The sequence below is a fragment of the Perognathus longimembris genome, chromosome 4 (assembly GCF_023159225.1).
Source record: "Perognathus longimembris pacificus isolate PPM17 chromosome 4, ASM2315922v1, whole genome shotgun sequence".
NCBI lineage: Eukaryota > Metazoa > Chordata > Mammalia > Rodentia > Heteromyidae > Perognathus > Perognathus longimembris.
Genome location: NC_063164.1, coordinates 76,723,488 through 76,740,718, shown reverse-complemented (window position 1 = coordinate 76,740,718; position 17,231 = coordinate 76,723,488). Strand labels below are relative to the sequence as shown.

Below are 17,231 nucleotides of genomic sequence, written 5' to 3'. Positions count from 1 at the left end.
AAAAATGTTTTCAAGATTATATTCAATTTTGATAAAGCTAGGAGGCACAGTTGTTTGACAATTTGGGTCTCATGTTTCTAGCACCTAAAGTCCAGGTCAATTTATTTCCTAGTCAAGTTTTGTGTTTCCTGGCTGATGAATTTTTGGCAGTGTGGTAATTATTGTGACTGAAAAGTTACTAGGAAAAGTTACTAGGAGTCTGGGGTAATTGTGTCCCACTTCAAATGTTTTCGATTTTTTCCCTCAGAGGTTTGGGGATGCTCTTTGTGACAGATTACCTTAGATCATGGTATGAAATTCTTTAGCTTCATCTTCCTGCCTACAGATGAACTTCAGCATCTCCAGGGCAAAGTTGTTCTTCACCCACACACCCTCTATACATCTTTTTTTTTTTTCAATCTTTTATATTGTATCATCTACTAAGGTGGTGTTTCAAAAGATTCCTTGTGATTGGAAATAAAATGAGCTCAGTAATGGTTTTCCCTATCCCTTTTCCATTTGTAAAACCTGGGGCAAGACTTTGTTTCATTTTAGTGTGAGGTTGATTGAACAAATATACAATCTAAATAAATGGCTTCAGTGAAAAAAATATACTTAGGTTGGTTTCTTCTGTAGAGTCAGACACACATCTCATTAAAAACTATCCTGGCAGTCTTCACTCTCTTTTTAAACTTCGAATTATTCTGAGGTACTTCTCAAAAGTAATCTTTTATCCAGCACTTTTCATTGTTTTCATTGGGAAAGTTGATCCAAATAACATAACTTCTCATTACTATCTACCTCACTTTGATTTAAGTATGCATTTGGTTAATCATGTTTGTGCTATTTATATAAGCCTTGGTGGGAAAAGACTTCATAAGGATATGTATTAAATCCTACAATGAACAGCTTGCTCGTTAGGGCTACATATAAGGCATGAAGATATAATCAAGATATAATCAAGATACAGTCTTTGCTTTATGAAATCTATGCCAAAAAATATAACAAAATGAAATGACAAACATAGTAAAGTTTTGTTTTTGTTTTTATTTCTGTATTTTTTTTAACATTCCAATAAGGAGAGCACACATCTGTGAAAGATTTGAATTGGGCCTTGAAGGATGGTTATAATTTCAGTATGTGGAGGTTTGTGGGCAGGGAGCACTGGGGAATGATAAACATGAACAAATGACTGAGAATGAGCAGAGTATGTGTGTTACAAAGAGAAATGAACTTCAGTTCAGTTGGAAGATAGGATAATAGAAGCCTTGAGGAGCATGCCAAGAATAGAGATTTGCCTCCAGGGGCAAATGTTCAGTAAATTATGCTGATACTCCCCAGGTGTCTTCCTCCTAGAATAATCTAGCATCATTTTTGTTGTTTTTAAAGACATATACTGCATATCAGTATAACCTTGTGCAATGCATCTTAAGAATTAGGCCAATAGAGGGTCCAGAGAAAGTGAGAAACTTTACTCTCCTAGGCTCACAGCTTTCTCTCATTTGTTGCAGGAATAAAAATTTCTCCTTCAAAAGCTTATTGTTATTTGTTTAATTGGTCTTTGACAAGTCCTAAAGAATAATTGTCAGTTTAATTTTTCCTCTTGCTTTTGACTAATGCCAATACACTTTTTTAGATATACTTACTTATTTTAGTATCTGAAATATTTCAATTGTCTCTGGTACTTCAATTTCAATGTACTTCCTAGGTACTTTGCTGTGTTTCATGATTTTAGTGTTTTTGCTTGATGTGCAGGGTGAACACATGGCTTTCATTCATGAGACAGTAAGAATTTATATTCCTAGTTAAACAAAACCAATTGATATTTTGCCTTACTGAGAAGAGGTTCATTAATTTAGGTAATCCATTCACTTATTTATTTTATTAACAATCAGAACGCCTAACAAGTATTACATAGTTTTTAAAACACAAGAGAAATTCAGTAGGATAATAGATGATTCTTATTCTCAAGATGCTTTTTATATGATAAAAATGACAGAAACATAATTATTATATAAAGTATGATCACTTATAATTATTAGTTTATTATAATATATAATTAATTATATGCTATTATGTTTTGTTCATATATTACAACAAATTGTTTATAATAAGTTTATTGTGTTATGTATGTTATGTTATAATAAACTATTAGTAATGAGATAAAGTATTTTTAAAATGTAGTAAGATAAATATTTAGGTACAAGAGTTCCTTTTTCAGATAAAATAGTGTTCTATATAATGATCAATCGATACATCTCTCTGTTTATTCTCAGAATTTTATTCAGAAATCTCTTTAGTTAAGCCATCAAGGTGGGTATTCTAAAAGATACAAAAGTGAAGAAAACTCAAACCCTTTCCGTAAATGTCTAGGGACAAACTCATTTATAGATTGCCTATAAATAAAGTCCTAAATGGAGTCATCAGTGAAAATAAAACCAAAAGGACACTGGTATTTTTGCTACAATAGAAAGAAAAGAGACCTGGGCTGATTTAATGGTATCTCAGAGTGAAGATCAGTTACTTCTAGCTGACAAGGATTCTAAATATATTCATAGCGAGACATAGATTTGTTTTTGAAATTTGAATGGGATTTTGATGCAGAAATCAGAGAAAGACATTTTATGTAGCAATAAAAACATAAGCAATGGTAAAATATGGGAAACTAATTCCTTAATTGATTTGTTTATTTTACAGGGATGTATTGATCTCTTGCCTTCCCCCATACTCTGAGTGCTAGTCATGCTCCTGAAAACATTTTAATGGAGGCTCCCTGAGGCCTAAAGTGATTGTGCACCAGCCGGGCTATTTTGAGTTTCTTCCACATCATGCCCAGGAGCTATGCCTGTGAAAGATTACTTCCTTTCTTTTTCTTTTCTCCCTCCTTCTTACCTTCCTTTACATCATGTAACATAACAAACTTTGAATGGAGGACTTATACCTGCTAAGCAAGTCCATTGGTATTTGTCATGGGCATTGGTATTTGTCCTAGAATTACATATACAATCACTTGAATCATGGTCTTAGCCCTTTATGTAATAGTTACTTATTGTCTGATAGTGTCTTATATTCTGTTGTCTAATCCAGCCTCAGTCTTGATTGTCTTGTATGCGTTGCATTTATGCCTTCTAAGTATCTATGATTGTAGCTTTCATCCATGCCTGGAACTTCTTTTTTATTGATACAGGCTCTAGGTTACTTTTTGCCCAGGCTAACCTGGAACAACAATCTTTCCAATTTCTCATTGCAAGTAACTGGGATTACAAATGAACACCACTCTATCCAGCTTGTAGGAATACCTTTAACCTGAGGCAAAACAAGCATTTATTTTTCACATGCTAGAAATCAAACCAAGAGAGGAATTCATATATGTGTGGCATATACTCTATCTCTCACCAAGTTCTTCATTAATACAAAATTAGATACTTATGAGTTGTAACATGATATTTGACACATGTATACATTGTGAAATAATTACAATAATTAACATATCTATCACCATATGTACTCATTTCTTAGTAGCAAGAACATTTAAAATATACTCCCCTTACAATATTCAAGTATTTAATACATTGTTGTATGCTGATATTATGTATCAGATTGCTAGAATGCATTCTTCTTATCTAAGTGATAATGTGCACTATGCTCAGCATCTCACCATACCCTACCTCCTATACCTAAGCCTTGTTTGCATTACACTATTCTCTACTTGTATGGGTTAGATTTATTATTTTTGTTTCTTTCTCATTTTTGTTTAGTATTTTTATTACTTCTAATGAGAGAAAACTTTTTTGAGACATTTAATGAGCTATTAATTTTTCAAAACCACTCTTTAACTATATCATTGAAAAGAAAAATGGGATAGTATAAAAGGCATCATTAAAATAAGTTGTTTATATTTTTAATGTTTTTTTATTTTCAGTGTGAATAATGAACACAAGCGATAATGGTATCTGATACTCATTCACTGTAGTATAGTTTTTATAATAAGAAGGAACCTATATATCTAAGTGTAAAAAGATGTAATTTAGGAAGAAGATGAAAATAATTTCATCTTCTGTTTATAAATTATTGAGTATTTTGTACAAAACAAATGTGGAATCAAGTCCTTATAGAGACTCCTATTCAAGAAGATAATTAAGATAATTGGCAGACAACAACAAATATACCAGTCTTAACATACTGAAAGTACCATGCTTCTCAGCTTAGTATTTTAATTATTGTACTGATAGTGCTCTTACAAAGTCGGCATGGTTAGCATTGCAAATTATTAGGGTAGCTCTAGATTGCACCATCATGTTGCTTCTTGATCCATTCAATCGAAAAAATATTATTGTCTAGGAGCTAAAGGATAGTAGGTAGTAGTGGAATTAAAGTAAAAGGAAAGTGGATTGGGCTATATTATTAAAATAAAATTTGTAAGAAAAAAAGAAGTCGAGTGATCAATATTACTGTAAATGAGGCCATGTTCTCTGGTTATCATTTTTTCAAGATTTGGCCATGCACTGCAATAAATTCTGCATCTTATATGATTTTTAATAAGCACAAAAATCTATGACATTGATAGGATGCTGCATAAATGGGTAACAGCTAAAACTCCCTCAATAAACCTTACCTTAGGCTCTTTCAGAAACCTATTTTAATTATGAAGCTTGACTCTCTGTGGTTTATCATTTTGGTAAATGTAATGGAATTGTTTTAGTTCTTGCATTTCATGAAAATAAAATGAACTTTACCCCTGCAATGCAGTTTTTAAGATTTACGTATTAAGATTACGTATTAAGAATATACATATTTAGTGTTTTAAAAGTCCACTTAAATTGGAATGTACTGGGAAAAAGTATATCATACTGGGTAGATACAAGTGTTTTCAATGAGAACATTTCAGCTAGAGATATCAAGCTCATTTTATTTGCTGCTACTCCTATGGTTATCTCAACTATAATACAGAGTGCTAAGTGTAGCTACTATGTAGAACAATATATAACAAAAATTGATGCAATGTGCTTAGCACAAAGTGAACCTAACTACTCCCAAATTCATTTATTGATTATATCATACTTTATTCATTATATATTTTATTATTTTATTTTTATGACATTTATAGTGTAATTTTATTTTATTATAAAATTTAAAAGTGTTTTATGTATTTGTTGCATTTCTATTCATTTCTATGTATTTATTGTTTATCAAATATATTTATTACTGTAACTCACAGTAGCTAAGAATAGTGGCAGATGAGGAAAAGTTACAGTGAACATGGGAATCTGTATGTGCTTTAAAGACCTTTAGCCCAGAAGTATCATTCATCATTCTTGCTAACATTATGGTAGTAAGAATAAGTAACTGATTCCATTTGGATGGGGAAAAATGATAGGGAAAAATGGAATCTCAAGCTGGTGAATTGCTTCACAGTGACAACTCCAGGCATTCAAAATAACCACAAATTTTAATGAAAGCCCATTCATCTCTGATACATAGAAACTAAAATCAGGTGTCTCAATCCTGGATTTGAGGTGAGAAAAAACTTGACAGATTAAGTGTCATTCTGATCTCAAAGGTACAGATCTGAGGTGTAGGGTTACATCAAGATGAACAGAGCCAGGGAATGTCAAGAAGTAGCAGCAGGGATTTGATGGGATGCTGAATACACACCTCAGTGTCAGTCATGAAGAAACAGAGAGGACCACAGGATAGGTGCACTGGAGAGTTTGGAAAGCATCTGTAAACAGATTACCTGGAGAAGTCTCCAAGCATTGTGAGACTCGGAATAAAAGATGGGCAAGGAATTTATCAGCCATACGTTTCTTCCTAATATCCTGCTTTCTTGCCTTACAATAAATTCATCCCTCAGATTTATCACTCCCTCGCCTTATGTATGCTCTGGCCCATCCTTGTGAGATGACTCAAAAACCCCAGTTTCATACTTGGCAAAATGATATTTCTTCCAAATGTGGAAATGAGGGATGGAGTAAAAAGTCTCACCTATAGGACAGCTTAGAAGGAAGCTTGAAATTCCAAGTAGGTGAATGGTCTTCCATAAGACAAAGGACTCTATGGCTTACATAGGGCTGGCCATCTGCAGCAGTAACTGATAGAGAGGACAGGAGTCTAAATAGAAACATAGGAAAGTACTGGAGACATGGAAAATGCACTCAACCCACTCACCTTGCATAATTAAACTTTATAAGTAATGTAGCTGCAAAACAGTATCAGTGTCAATTAAAATGAGCTAGGTGGAAACTATTATAATTATTCTAGCAAGACTTTGATTCCGAATAAGTGCTTATTTCTTAAAAAGATGGCAATGCTTTCTCCTCAAAAAAATAAACGAAAGTATGTGACATTCTGGTGCCCCAAATCACTAGCAAAGCTTATCTATTCTGAAAATCTGGTTTGATTTGGTCACGTAATATCCTGAGAAATTTCACTGTAGAGACAATTTTAGTTATTATTAACATCATTTATATTCATATACATAAAACCCACATCTTATAATCAAAGTATCCTCTTCTATGTTGACAGGGGCCATATTTTAGACACTAATAATATCAGGTATCCATTTAGCACTTTTTCGTAAATCATTTTGCCCAAATGAGAATCTATAAGTGAGTTTTGTCCTCCTCCATGGACAATTTTCAAGAATCAAAACGAGTTATATGATAAAACTTAATTCCTCTAAATAGATTTTGTATTTTATGCTTCAAAATGACAATCTGAGTCCATATTCTGAAACAGCAATTAATCCAAAATAAAAAATGGTAGCTAATAACCTGTCTCAAACTTAGCTTTATGTTTTAAAAAATCACATCTAGTAATGAGAGAATGAGCAAATGGTTCTTGATTTGTTACTTACACATATACCAAATATTCATCACAGAAAATATCATCAGGCACAATTATATCTGGCCTTTCATAGTTTCTTACTATACATTAAAAGACTGTCTTAATTAGCCCATGAAAATAGAAAGCTAAACCCAGGTTTACTCTATGTACAAAAAAAAAATGTATAAAGAACATTCTGCCTGCACTGGTTGGGAAACTATAAAATTGGACTAAAAGAATAATAAAAACCAGAAGTAGATAATAAGGTCTTAGGATTAATTTTTTATGACTTCCCTTTGTTCCAAGAAAAAGATGCTTTTATGTTTTATTGTCCAAATAAGCAACTTTGAAATAATCCTACTTAAATATTTTGCAAAGCGGATACTTCTATTTTAACTTTGCCACAGGAGATACAGGATATGTACATTCTGAGATTTAAATCCATATTTGGTCAATTTTTAAAAGTTTATTTTTGTAATGATTTTTGAGATGATCTCTTGGCACCAGGCAGTTCATTAGCAGAATTTTACTTACATTTTATAGCTGTAGAATCAGAAATATGTTTTCTATTAAAGGATTCTTTAATTTCAGGCTTCTGGAATAAAATGTTGATTGTCTTCCAAATAAATTCTATAATTTTTCTGAACTACATTTCTAACATTTAACACTCAAAAACTGAAAGTTTCCTTTTAATAAATTCTTCTTCAAGTTGTTTTTCTTGCTTGTATCTTTCTACCTGAGCTTTGTGAACATGAAGTACTGACCAGGATCCTACTTATACAGTCATCTGTCTCCTTATCTTAGTTTCCCTTTCTTGAAGCAAATGTATTGAATAGCTTTATTTAGTTTTTTTGTTATACTTCTAAATTCACCCCAAATCTTTATTGTTTGCTTTGATATTGTCACAACTTAACTTCAGGATAAGTAGAAATGTTGCGCTTTAAGTTCTGTGTGTTCCTGAAATGTTTTATTTTAATTTATTAATGTAATGGGTTGTATCTGGATAATTCTCATTATAACTAAAGGTAGGTTGTGGTTGTATGTAGCATTTTGAAAGTTGCTATTGATGTAGCATGGCTCGTGAGGGAAACAATGAAGGAATGAAGAGAACTGAAATAATTGGTAAAGAATGAAGAGAAGCAGCCAATATAACTTGTGCTCACAGTAGGAATGATGTGAGACAGATACTTGAGGGGGGAAAATCAAAAGATAGTTTTTGGAAGTTTTCTTCTTGGCCACTGAAGAAAGAATTAGAAGAATTCTGGTGAGAAAAAAAATAGGGGTTCAAATAAGGTTAAGATCACAGGACAAACAGGATAAGCTAGTTTGGAGATTAGGTCTTGTGAAACTTTTGGGGGAAGAAAGGTAAGAAGTTAAGACATTTTCAGGTTAAGTACACAAAAGAATAATTGAACAAGACAAGCAAGCCAGAAAAATAGGAGGAAGATAATCATGTCACTGAGGTATCTGAGCTGCATTCTAATGGTAGTTATAAAATTAAGAATTCTTAACCATTGAAAGGAAAATTTTACAGGTAATGGAGCAAAATCAAGGACAAAACTAAAGCCCACAGGATACATGTGAGCTGTGAGAAATAAGGAGATCCTAGACTATTGGTTATCTGGAGATCATTAATATTTATAGAGTGGAGAGGGGAACAGAATTCAGTGAAAGAAACAAAGAAGACTATAAAAGATGAAGGGAGAATTGAAAGAGAACATGTCTTCATAGCTAGGGACCAAGAGCATTTTACAGAGAAGGAACAACAAGATCTATTGCTGTAAGTACAACGGATAAAACATCAGATAAGTTTTGATGGTCTTAATGATTAAGCCATACTAGATTACTTATGAATATGGACAAAAGGTTTGATTATAATAGAATTAGAAAATTCTGGAAAGCCAGAAGGCATGAAAATGTGAATGCAAAAATACTGACTTATCTGGCAATAATTAGAAAGAAATAAGGGAGGCATAGAGAATGAATTTGTAGAGGTGATGCTTGTTTTTCTTTTTTGTCTTTAAACATGTATGTCTAACTACACACTGAAAGATATAATCCATTTGACATTGAGAGAAACTAAGATAAAGGAAACAATAGGGAGAGCAAATTGGTGAAATTAAGGACTTGAGGGGAATAAACCTTGAGTAATTATCTCTTTCTCTGGGGCAAAGTAGCAAGTTCCCATGAGTCATTTATGTGGGTCATGGCACTGGCAGGCCAGACAATATTTCAATTCTGATAGAAGCCATTGCCATACTTAGAAGTGGGTGCTTAGTCAGGTAAACAAGATTAACATATTCTGAGGACAGAAGAGAAAAAAGAAAATGGTGACACAAAGAAATAATCTGAAAATGAAAATTCTTATTTGTGGACCTGAAAAGGACATTGATTCTTGTGTAGATTAGTAAAAGAAAAGGATTAATATCTTGGAGAAGGTGTGTATCATGTTGTGTTCAAGATCTTAGGGACTTGGAGTGAGAGAAAAGTGAATTTGGAGCTCATCTTAAGTCCATCCTAAACGCATAGCCTTAGATAATGCACTTGTTTAAGGTTGTTTGTTGCCTGAATTTTTTCATGTGTGAAAGGAATTGGTACTAGCTTCACAAGAGTATGTCAGTGAAAAGAAGAGCATTCAAAATAAAGCTTACAAAACACAATATATATAGTAGCTCTCATTAAAATTTATATTTATTCACTAGTACATCATTTTGTCCACACAAAGTGACTGTGAGTGTAAGAAGAAATGATCTATGAGCTCTGTGCACCAGGACCAAACTACATGATGGGAAAAAAAAACAAAGGTTTTGAGCTTTGGTAGAGAACTACCATGAGGAAACACAGAAAGTGATTGGGTGCATGAAAAGTATAGCTAACCTGAGTCAAAGACCTACTGAAAAGATTATCTTTGATGTTGCTATCCTGAGATGTAAAAGGTTATTTTTCTTTTTTCTTTTTCTTTTTTTTTTTTTTTGCCAGTCCTGGGCCTTGGACTCAGGGCCTGAGGACTCTCCCTGGCTTCTCTTTGCTCAAGGCTATCACTCTGCCACTTGAGCCACAGCGCCACTTCTGGCCATTTTCTGTATATGTGATGCTGGGGAATCGAACCCAGGGCTTTCAAGTATACGAGGCAAGCGCTCTTGCCACTAGGCCATATCCCTAGCAAAAAGGTTATTTTTCCAGGAGTGGAAACTTTGAGGAAGACTACTAAAAGGATACATAGGTAAGAGAAAGTAACATTGGAAAAAAGTTTAGGTGGAAGGAGTAGATGAAGTGACTGTTGAATCATAGACATAGGTTTACACCTGAAAATAAGTAGAGCCTAGAAGATCTTAGGAGTGTGAGAGATGATCAAAGGTCAATGATGTCAATAACATTAAACAGAAAGAGAGCAGGATAGGAGTGAGAACAATTCAGAAGGAGGAATTTGACAGATGAGAAGCATAGAGAAAATTGCTGAACTGAAGAACAGGTGAAGACAGGATCTCACCCAGAATGTGTGTGAGAGACGGTAAGTCATGGAGAACGTGTCCTGGGATGACCAGAAGTGACAGGTGGAATTTGCATCATAGCAATCTTGAGCCATTTGCCAAAGTCATAAGATTTATCTTATGATACAGATCAAACCATTTAGAGATTGACAGGTAAATTATTGAAAGATGGTAAGTGCAGGTTACTTTTTACATACAGATTCCTTCTACCTAGACATCATGCATGTAAGTTTGTAAATTCTTAAAGATATCTAATGATACTGTAAGAATGTATTTGTAAAGAGTCAGTATTTTTCTTATCTCTAAAACCCCAGTGTCCAGCATACAACATAACTGATATATTCATACATTGAAGCTAGGCCAAAAAACGTATTGAATAGTTACTTAAATCCCACCTTTAACCCAGGCATATATTAAACAGTGTTATCACTCTTCCAAATCACTAAAAAAGTACTTAATGCTTGAAAGATTACAAATCATAATTATTATAAATTGGAAATGTTAAGACACTCAATGCTTTTCTTTCAAAGCACAAAAATTAATTACATTTTGTTGTTTTCTCCATTCACAGATTCAGCAAATACTCACTGAACAGTTAGTATGCACCTGCTACTGTTCCATACATTCAGAAAAGAAGTGAAAGACAAGTGAGACCCTTCCTCAGGAAGCTTAATTCTACTGGAAAAGCACTAACATTTATGATTATATATGTGTATATATAGACATATACATGTATATGTCTATATATACACACACACGATATATATATACACACACGTGTGTGTGTGTGTTTGTGAATAATTTCAGTTAGGAGGAATAAAATTAAAATCAAGAAGTGAAGTAAAAAGTACTTGGCGTGCTAGAGCAGCTCTTTCATATAAGACGGACTTAAAAGACCTAAGACAAGGTGACCTTAGCTAGGAACAGAGAGATAAAGAATCAGCTACATAGCATAAAATATGTCAAGTATAGATAACATATCATATCATATGTATCAGAGAAAAAGCAAATCAATATGCCTGTCTTAAAGTCTACCAAGAAAGCTCTATCTTTCTCTAAATTCTTACATTTCTTCATGTGTATGATCATAGTATGTACTGTATTTTCAAAGAGTTATGTTTGGTTAAAAATAGATTTTGAAATAAGAGATGAAGCTCAAGTTTGTAATCCCAGCTATCTGGGAGACAGAGATTTAGATAATCATAATTTGAAGCTAGCCAGGCAAAAAGTTAACAAGACCTCCATATCAAGCAATAAACCAGGCATCTGTGGTACTAACTTGCACATGATGGATAGGTAGGGTATTAATTACCTGAATGAAATTGAAAGACCCAACCTTAAAAATAACTTAAAGAAAAAGATCTGGGAGCATGGCTCAGTAGTGAGATTAGAAAGCACAGAGGGGCCAGATTTTCAGGAACTTCATCAAGGTCTCAAAGCTAAAAACTTGTTATACCTATTTTTATTCCATTATGAACCATGTTCATCTTTGACTTTTAGATCTTGTATGTTAAAATGCCTTTGTTACATAAGCTGTTGAATATCAATATTCCAGTATATAAAAGCAGAGTTTAAAATTTCTCTAACATTGTTTACAACCTACTGATATTTTAAATACTAGATTATCTGATTATCTATAACATGAAATACTTCTAATTCTAGAGAGTTAAAATTATAGTCTCAAGTAAGAATTTCTGCGAATTACATTCCTCTTTGAAAGAAAAAGAAAAAAGAGAAGCTTTATATCATAAATATGTATAACTTCTAACTCAATAAACTCTTATTTTCTCTGACATGCATCCCCAATGATGTGTGCTTTTTATCCTTATTTCATTTTTTGTTTACAGAAAACTGGACACAAACCAGAAAGTGTGGATTTGCGTGGAGCAAAGATTGAATGGGCCAAGGAAAAATCAAGCAGAAAGAACGTCTTTCAGGTAAGAATGTTACATATATTCAATTTATTCCTATTCCTTCTAAAGCTGAGCTCTCTTGGGTAATCAAAATAAGACTACCTTCTTGTGATGTTTTCTTGTGCATGAGCTTCTTGTCTGAAGGTCGTTATGAAAGACTGACTCCTCTTGCTGGTTGAATTTGTGGTTTGTTTATTGTTTTTCCCTGGTGTTTGGTTGTTATCTAAACAGAAAATATATATTTCATATTGAGTAGTTTTACACATAAGTCATTGAGGTTTGCAATACATTTGATAGCTGTTTGGGTTTGCAACTTAAAATGTTTTTTTAAATACACTTAATATACAATTTTCGAACATCTATAAATTAAAGTTCACTAATGATATGCCACTTTCATTCATTGCCATTACTGAGTTCCACTCTTTAGCTACATTTATCAGTGCAAATAAGGAGAGAGAAATTAACAACTATAAAAAATAGATCCTTTTATTCTTCATATTTTGAAATTTTGGGAAAAATCACTTATTAATAATTGCAATATTGAAAGGAAAGAACCAAATATAATCCTTAGAATAAATTGAAATTTTTAGTAATTTCACTTATGAAGTGACCAAAATCATATCATTTCTTATGGCTTGTCTTTGGAAATTAACGTCATACTTTTTATTATAGAAACTGGTTTGGTTTCTTGTTAGATGCAATTTATATTTGCAAATAAACCAATAATCTTGTGGTTGTATGTAGAAATGTATACCACTTAGTAGACAAAGGAGGTAGGTTATTATACAGTATTTAAACTTTAAAGTCTCATAAGGAAAAGTTTGTCCTTACAAAATGTCAATTCTTTTAAATAAATGCTGGCAGATGTGTAGAATCGGGAAGTGGAATAATGAGAGGAAATTTTTTACCCATACTTCCTCTGGAGTTGTATATGTTGTTTTCCAGTATGAGTTGCTTTTTAGAGATGCTAGTAAAGGTATATTCAAATAACTTGGGCTCTTTAAATTTAAAAAGAGAAACTTTCAACACATTCTGGAATAAATTGCTTTATTTCTGGTATTAGTTTTATCCTTTGTATGTACAACTTTTTCCCCCAACATACGGAGAAAATGTATATGTATTTAATATGTAGAATTACTGTTCTTCAGTTTAAAATATTTTTAAGAGGGAAGTAGGAGGAAGAGAGAAAGAAGGAGAAGGAGAAAGAAAAGGAGATGGGTTGAAAAGCTGGCTACCTAAACACATTTATTAAAAAATAAATCAGTCAATCAATCTAATATTGGCTAGAATGAGACTTTAGAAAAAATCATGGAAGAAAAAGATACTTGGAAATTTTTCTGCCATAAATGATAACACTTAGAGTATATAATCCTATCCTCTAGGGGAACCTAGATGATCAGATAAACTAAGTTTACTAAATCATTTGTGTTTAGAGTTTAGTATTGTAATAACTAGATTTGTAAAATAAAAACACTGTCATTCAATATTAAAGATATACGGCTTAATTCTTGAACAACAGAAAATCCAATAACTCTTTCAAATTTTTCCTGATAACCAAGGAAAATTTCAAGAAGATCACAAATGATGTTGATCATCAACTAAGTGATAGTAAAATATTTACATATAATCATGAACATGTATATACATTTAAACTACCTGTAATTACATTATGTATCTTACTAAACTTTTCTGAATATTAGCTATATATTTGCCAACTTTGTTTTCATGTTAATTAATATAGTTACATTTTTAAGGATATTAAAAACCTTTCTCGCTTTTGTCAATTTTATAAAGGAGAAAATCTTGCCAGCTTATTTTGTTTTTAATGTGGTTGTATATTCATTGGGCACTAGTGTTCTGACATACGCTTCACATTTTTATGCCTACATACATACGTATTTGCATACAGGTGTGCAATATGTATATGTGTGTATATATTTGTATATATGTATAATTGTACATCAATTAGAGAATTAAGGATTATAAGGATATTGTGAATGAAAAAGCTAAAGAAGGATTCAAGTTTCATTGTCTGCTTTCTTCTTTTTGTATAAATTGTTTCATTTTTTCATATGTGAGATCTTTACATCACCTAACCTTATCAAGTAAAAATTACTAATATCTACCCATAGACACTGACAATTACAGTAAGCCTTTTGGAAGGAACAATATAAATAGCTTTTATAGTTCTTGTCACAAAAAGACATAAGGAAACATTTGCCAGAGAGCTAAGTCTAGATGACTTGCATCAATATTTGATTAGATACATTAGCTGGTCTAACTCTCAAATGATCAGAATAAACATGATTCCATCTCAGAAACATGTATTAAGCCATGCTTGAATCATGTATGCGTGTGTGTGTTTGTGTGTGTGTGTGTGTGTGTGTAAGTGCACATGCCCAAGGGTTTCATTACCTAACGAATAATGAAGTATTTCTTCTGACTAAAAGCAACCAGCATTGCTTTCGCTGCTGGCCCATATCAGAAATAACTTTAGAGTTTCAAGTTTGAATTAGGCTTGGTGTTCAATCTCAGACTATGAATTATAGATTACAGAGTGCAAATGACTATTGAGATTTTCAGTTCAAGAAAAATCAGAGAAGAGCAAAATTAGAAATAATTTAAAATTTGAAATCTGTCTTTTAAAAGTTGATGGATTAGCAATCACATAACTCATAATTACAATATCTGCAAAAGAGTCTGACTTGAAATGAATAAGAAAACAAACAAAAATTGTGGGATAAGCTTACAGTTGCAGAAGAATATATTTGTGATACATTAAAGAAATGGAAAGATTTCATTTAGCTTATCTGTGGGTATGTGTTGTTTGGACATTTCACTTGTTTATTCTTTCTTCACATTAAAAGTCACATTCCTTTATACTTAAGGTCCTATCACACACTTTTTGCTGATTTAAGTTTACTTAAAATGTACATGAAATGTAACATTAAAGTGATAACAATTAAGTTTTATTATTTAACATCTCTTGGTAAATCAAACTTATGCCATTTGGTGAACTCAAGAGTATCTGCCTAGTTTATAACAAGTATCAGTTGCCTAAAAGAAACAATGTAATAAGTAATGAATTTCAAATATGGATTTCTATAGTCAAGTACATATCTATACATATATGTGCTAAAATATGTTCGTATATATACTTATTCATATCATGTGCACATGTATATATTCTTACACATATCTAATTGCTTGCTTTTAGGAACACAATGAGCATTTACACATACATACACACACACACACACACAGAAAAATGCTGTTCTTATAAAAAGTGGTACAAATTCTAAGGTAAATTAGCAACTGTTCATTGCTGGTAACTTTTGTTTAATTCTTCAGACAGCATAATTTTCAAGGACTATCACAAGTTTGATGTAGCTTGAGAAAATATTTAACAAGTGAGTGATTTGTAATGAACTGTGGTACAAATTTTCTTAGTTAAGAGCCAATGCTAGGTCTTCATCAGGGAAAGGAGGAATAAAAAGATTTATGTTCCAATCACATGTTTTAAACATTCCTGTTAAGTGCTAGTTTGCTCTTTGGTGTTTAGCCTGAAATTTAAAGCACTAAGGATTAAAAGGATTACAACATAATCTTAAGTAATCCTAAATGCCATTTACAGAGAGGTAGTTGTAATAACTAAATAAAATCATGTTAAAAGGATGGAGTATTGTCAGGCAGCATGAATAACGTGAGAGATTATGTTATTATTATAACCAGGTGAGTGTTCCCTTCGTCCTCTTCTTCCTCTCTAGCTGCTTTAGGCATTTAGGAAAACATTCAGCAGAAAATTGTAGGCAGAAAACAAGGTTGCGTTATCATTTAAAACAAAGCTGTTTTTTTTTTCTCCTGGCTTTTGATACTTTCTGGTTTCAAAACTGAAGAAAAAATAATTTTGGTACTGCTTCTTCCTGTGAATATAAAACTGAGCTAAGAATTTCTGCAAGTCTTGGGAAAGATTGTTCATGACATGACACTTACAGAGGGATGAGGCAAGCCCACAGTATTCCTCAACTTCCAAAGGGACACTCTGTTAGTATATGAGTGTCCCAAAGCACTGTAATTAATTCCATGGTGACTCAGCATTTAAATATTTGTTATTTCTGTCCTAGAAATTGATTATTTTCTTGGTACCTGATATTGAACTGACGGCCTCGTACTTGTTTGGCTTGTTTGCTTTGTTCGTGTTCCAGCCCAGATTCTGTTGTTTGGAGGTAGTTTTGTAAACTACTTTTCCTTGGCTGGAAAATTATGAATCTCCAGATCACAGACTCCTGTACAGCTCTGACTATGGGCATGAGTCACTAGCACCCAGATATAAATTAGTTTTGTCTTTGAAAGAAAGCATCACAACTAAACCAAAATGAACAAACAAACAAAAAACTATATCACATACAGCAATATGTTTACTAAAACTGTCTGGCAGATCAAAGTATCATTAAGACTAAAATTACCTTCATTCAAATGAAAAAAGTAAAATCATGACAAACATTCTCATAAAATAGTTTTGGAAGTTTATTCCATGATGTGGGCCTTCCATGCCAAGATTCCCAAGGAATAAATAACAGGGGAAAAAATAAAACGGTACTTTATGCCAGCTGCTGGTGGCTTACACCTGTGTAATCCTAGCTACTCAGAAGACTGAGATATAAGGATTAAAGTTCAAAGCCAGCCCAAGTATTAAAATGCATGAGGCTCTTATCTCCAATTATCCAGCAAAAAAAAAAAATCAGTAGAAATGTGGATTAAGTGGTAGAGTATAGCCTTGAGCAAAAATATGATCAAAGGTAGTGCCCAGGCCTTGAGTTCAGGTTCCAAGACCAACACAAAAATACTACTACTATTACTACTACTACTACTACTAGTAATAATAAGATGATGATGAAGAAGAAAAAAAAAGAGAAGAAGACGAAGAGGAGGAGGAGGAGTAAGAAGAAGAGAAAGAAGATTTTTCTTGATTCTTTCAATATAAATTAACATAGGTAATTATTTATTGAAATGAATTAATTCA

At 32.5% G+C, this 17,231-nt stretch overlaps 1 protein-coding gene across 1 annotated transcript in view; it reads left to right on the top strand.

Annotated features, from left to right (window-relative positions):
- Window positions 1–17,231, top strand: part of Arhgap15 (Rho GTPase activating protein 15) — a 648,882-nt gene that overhangs the window by 114,105 nt on the left and 517,546 nt on the right. The window contains exon 6 of the mRNA XM_048345538.1: window positions 12,143–12,232. Within this exon, the coding sequence (XP_048201495.1) occupies window positions 12,143–12,232 (90 nt within the window). The remainder of the gene's footprint in view (window positions 1–12,142; window positions 12,233–17,231) is intronic.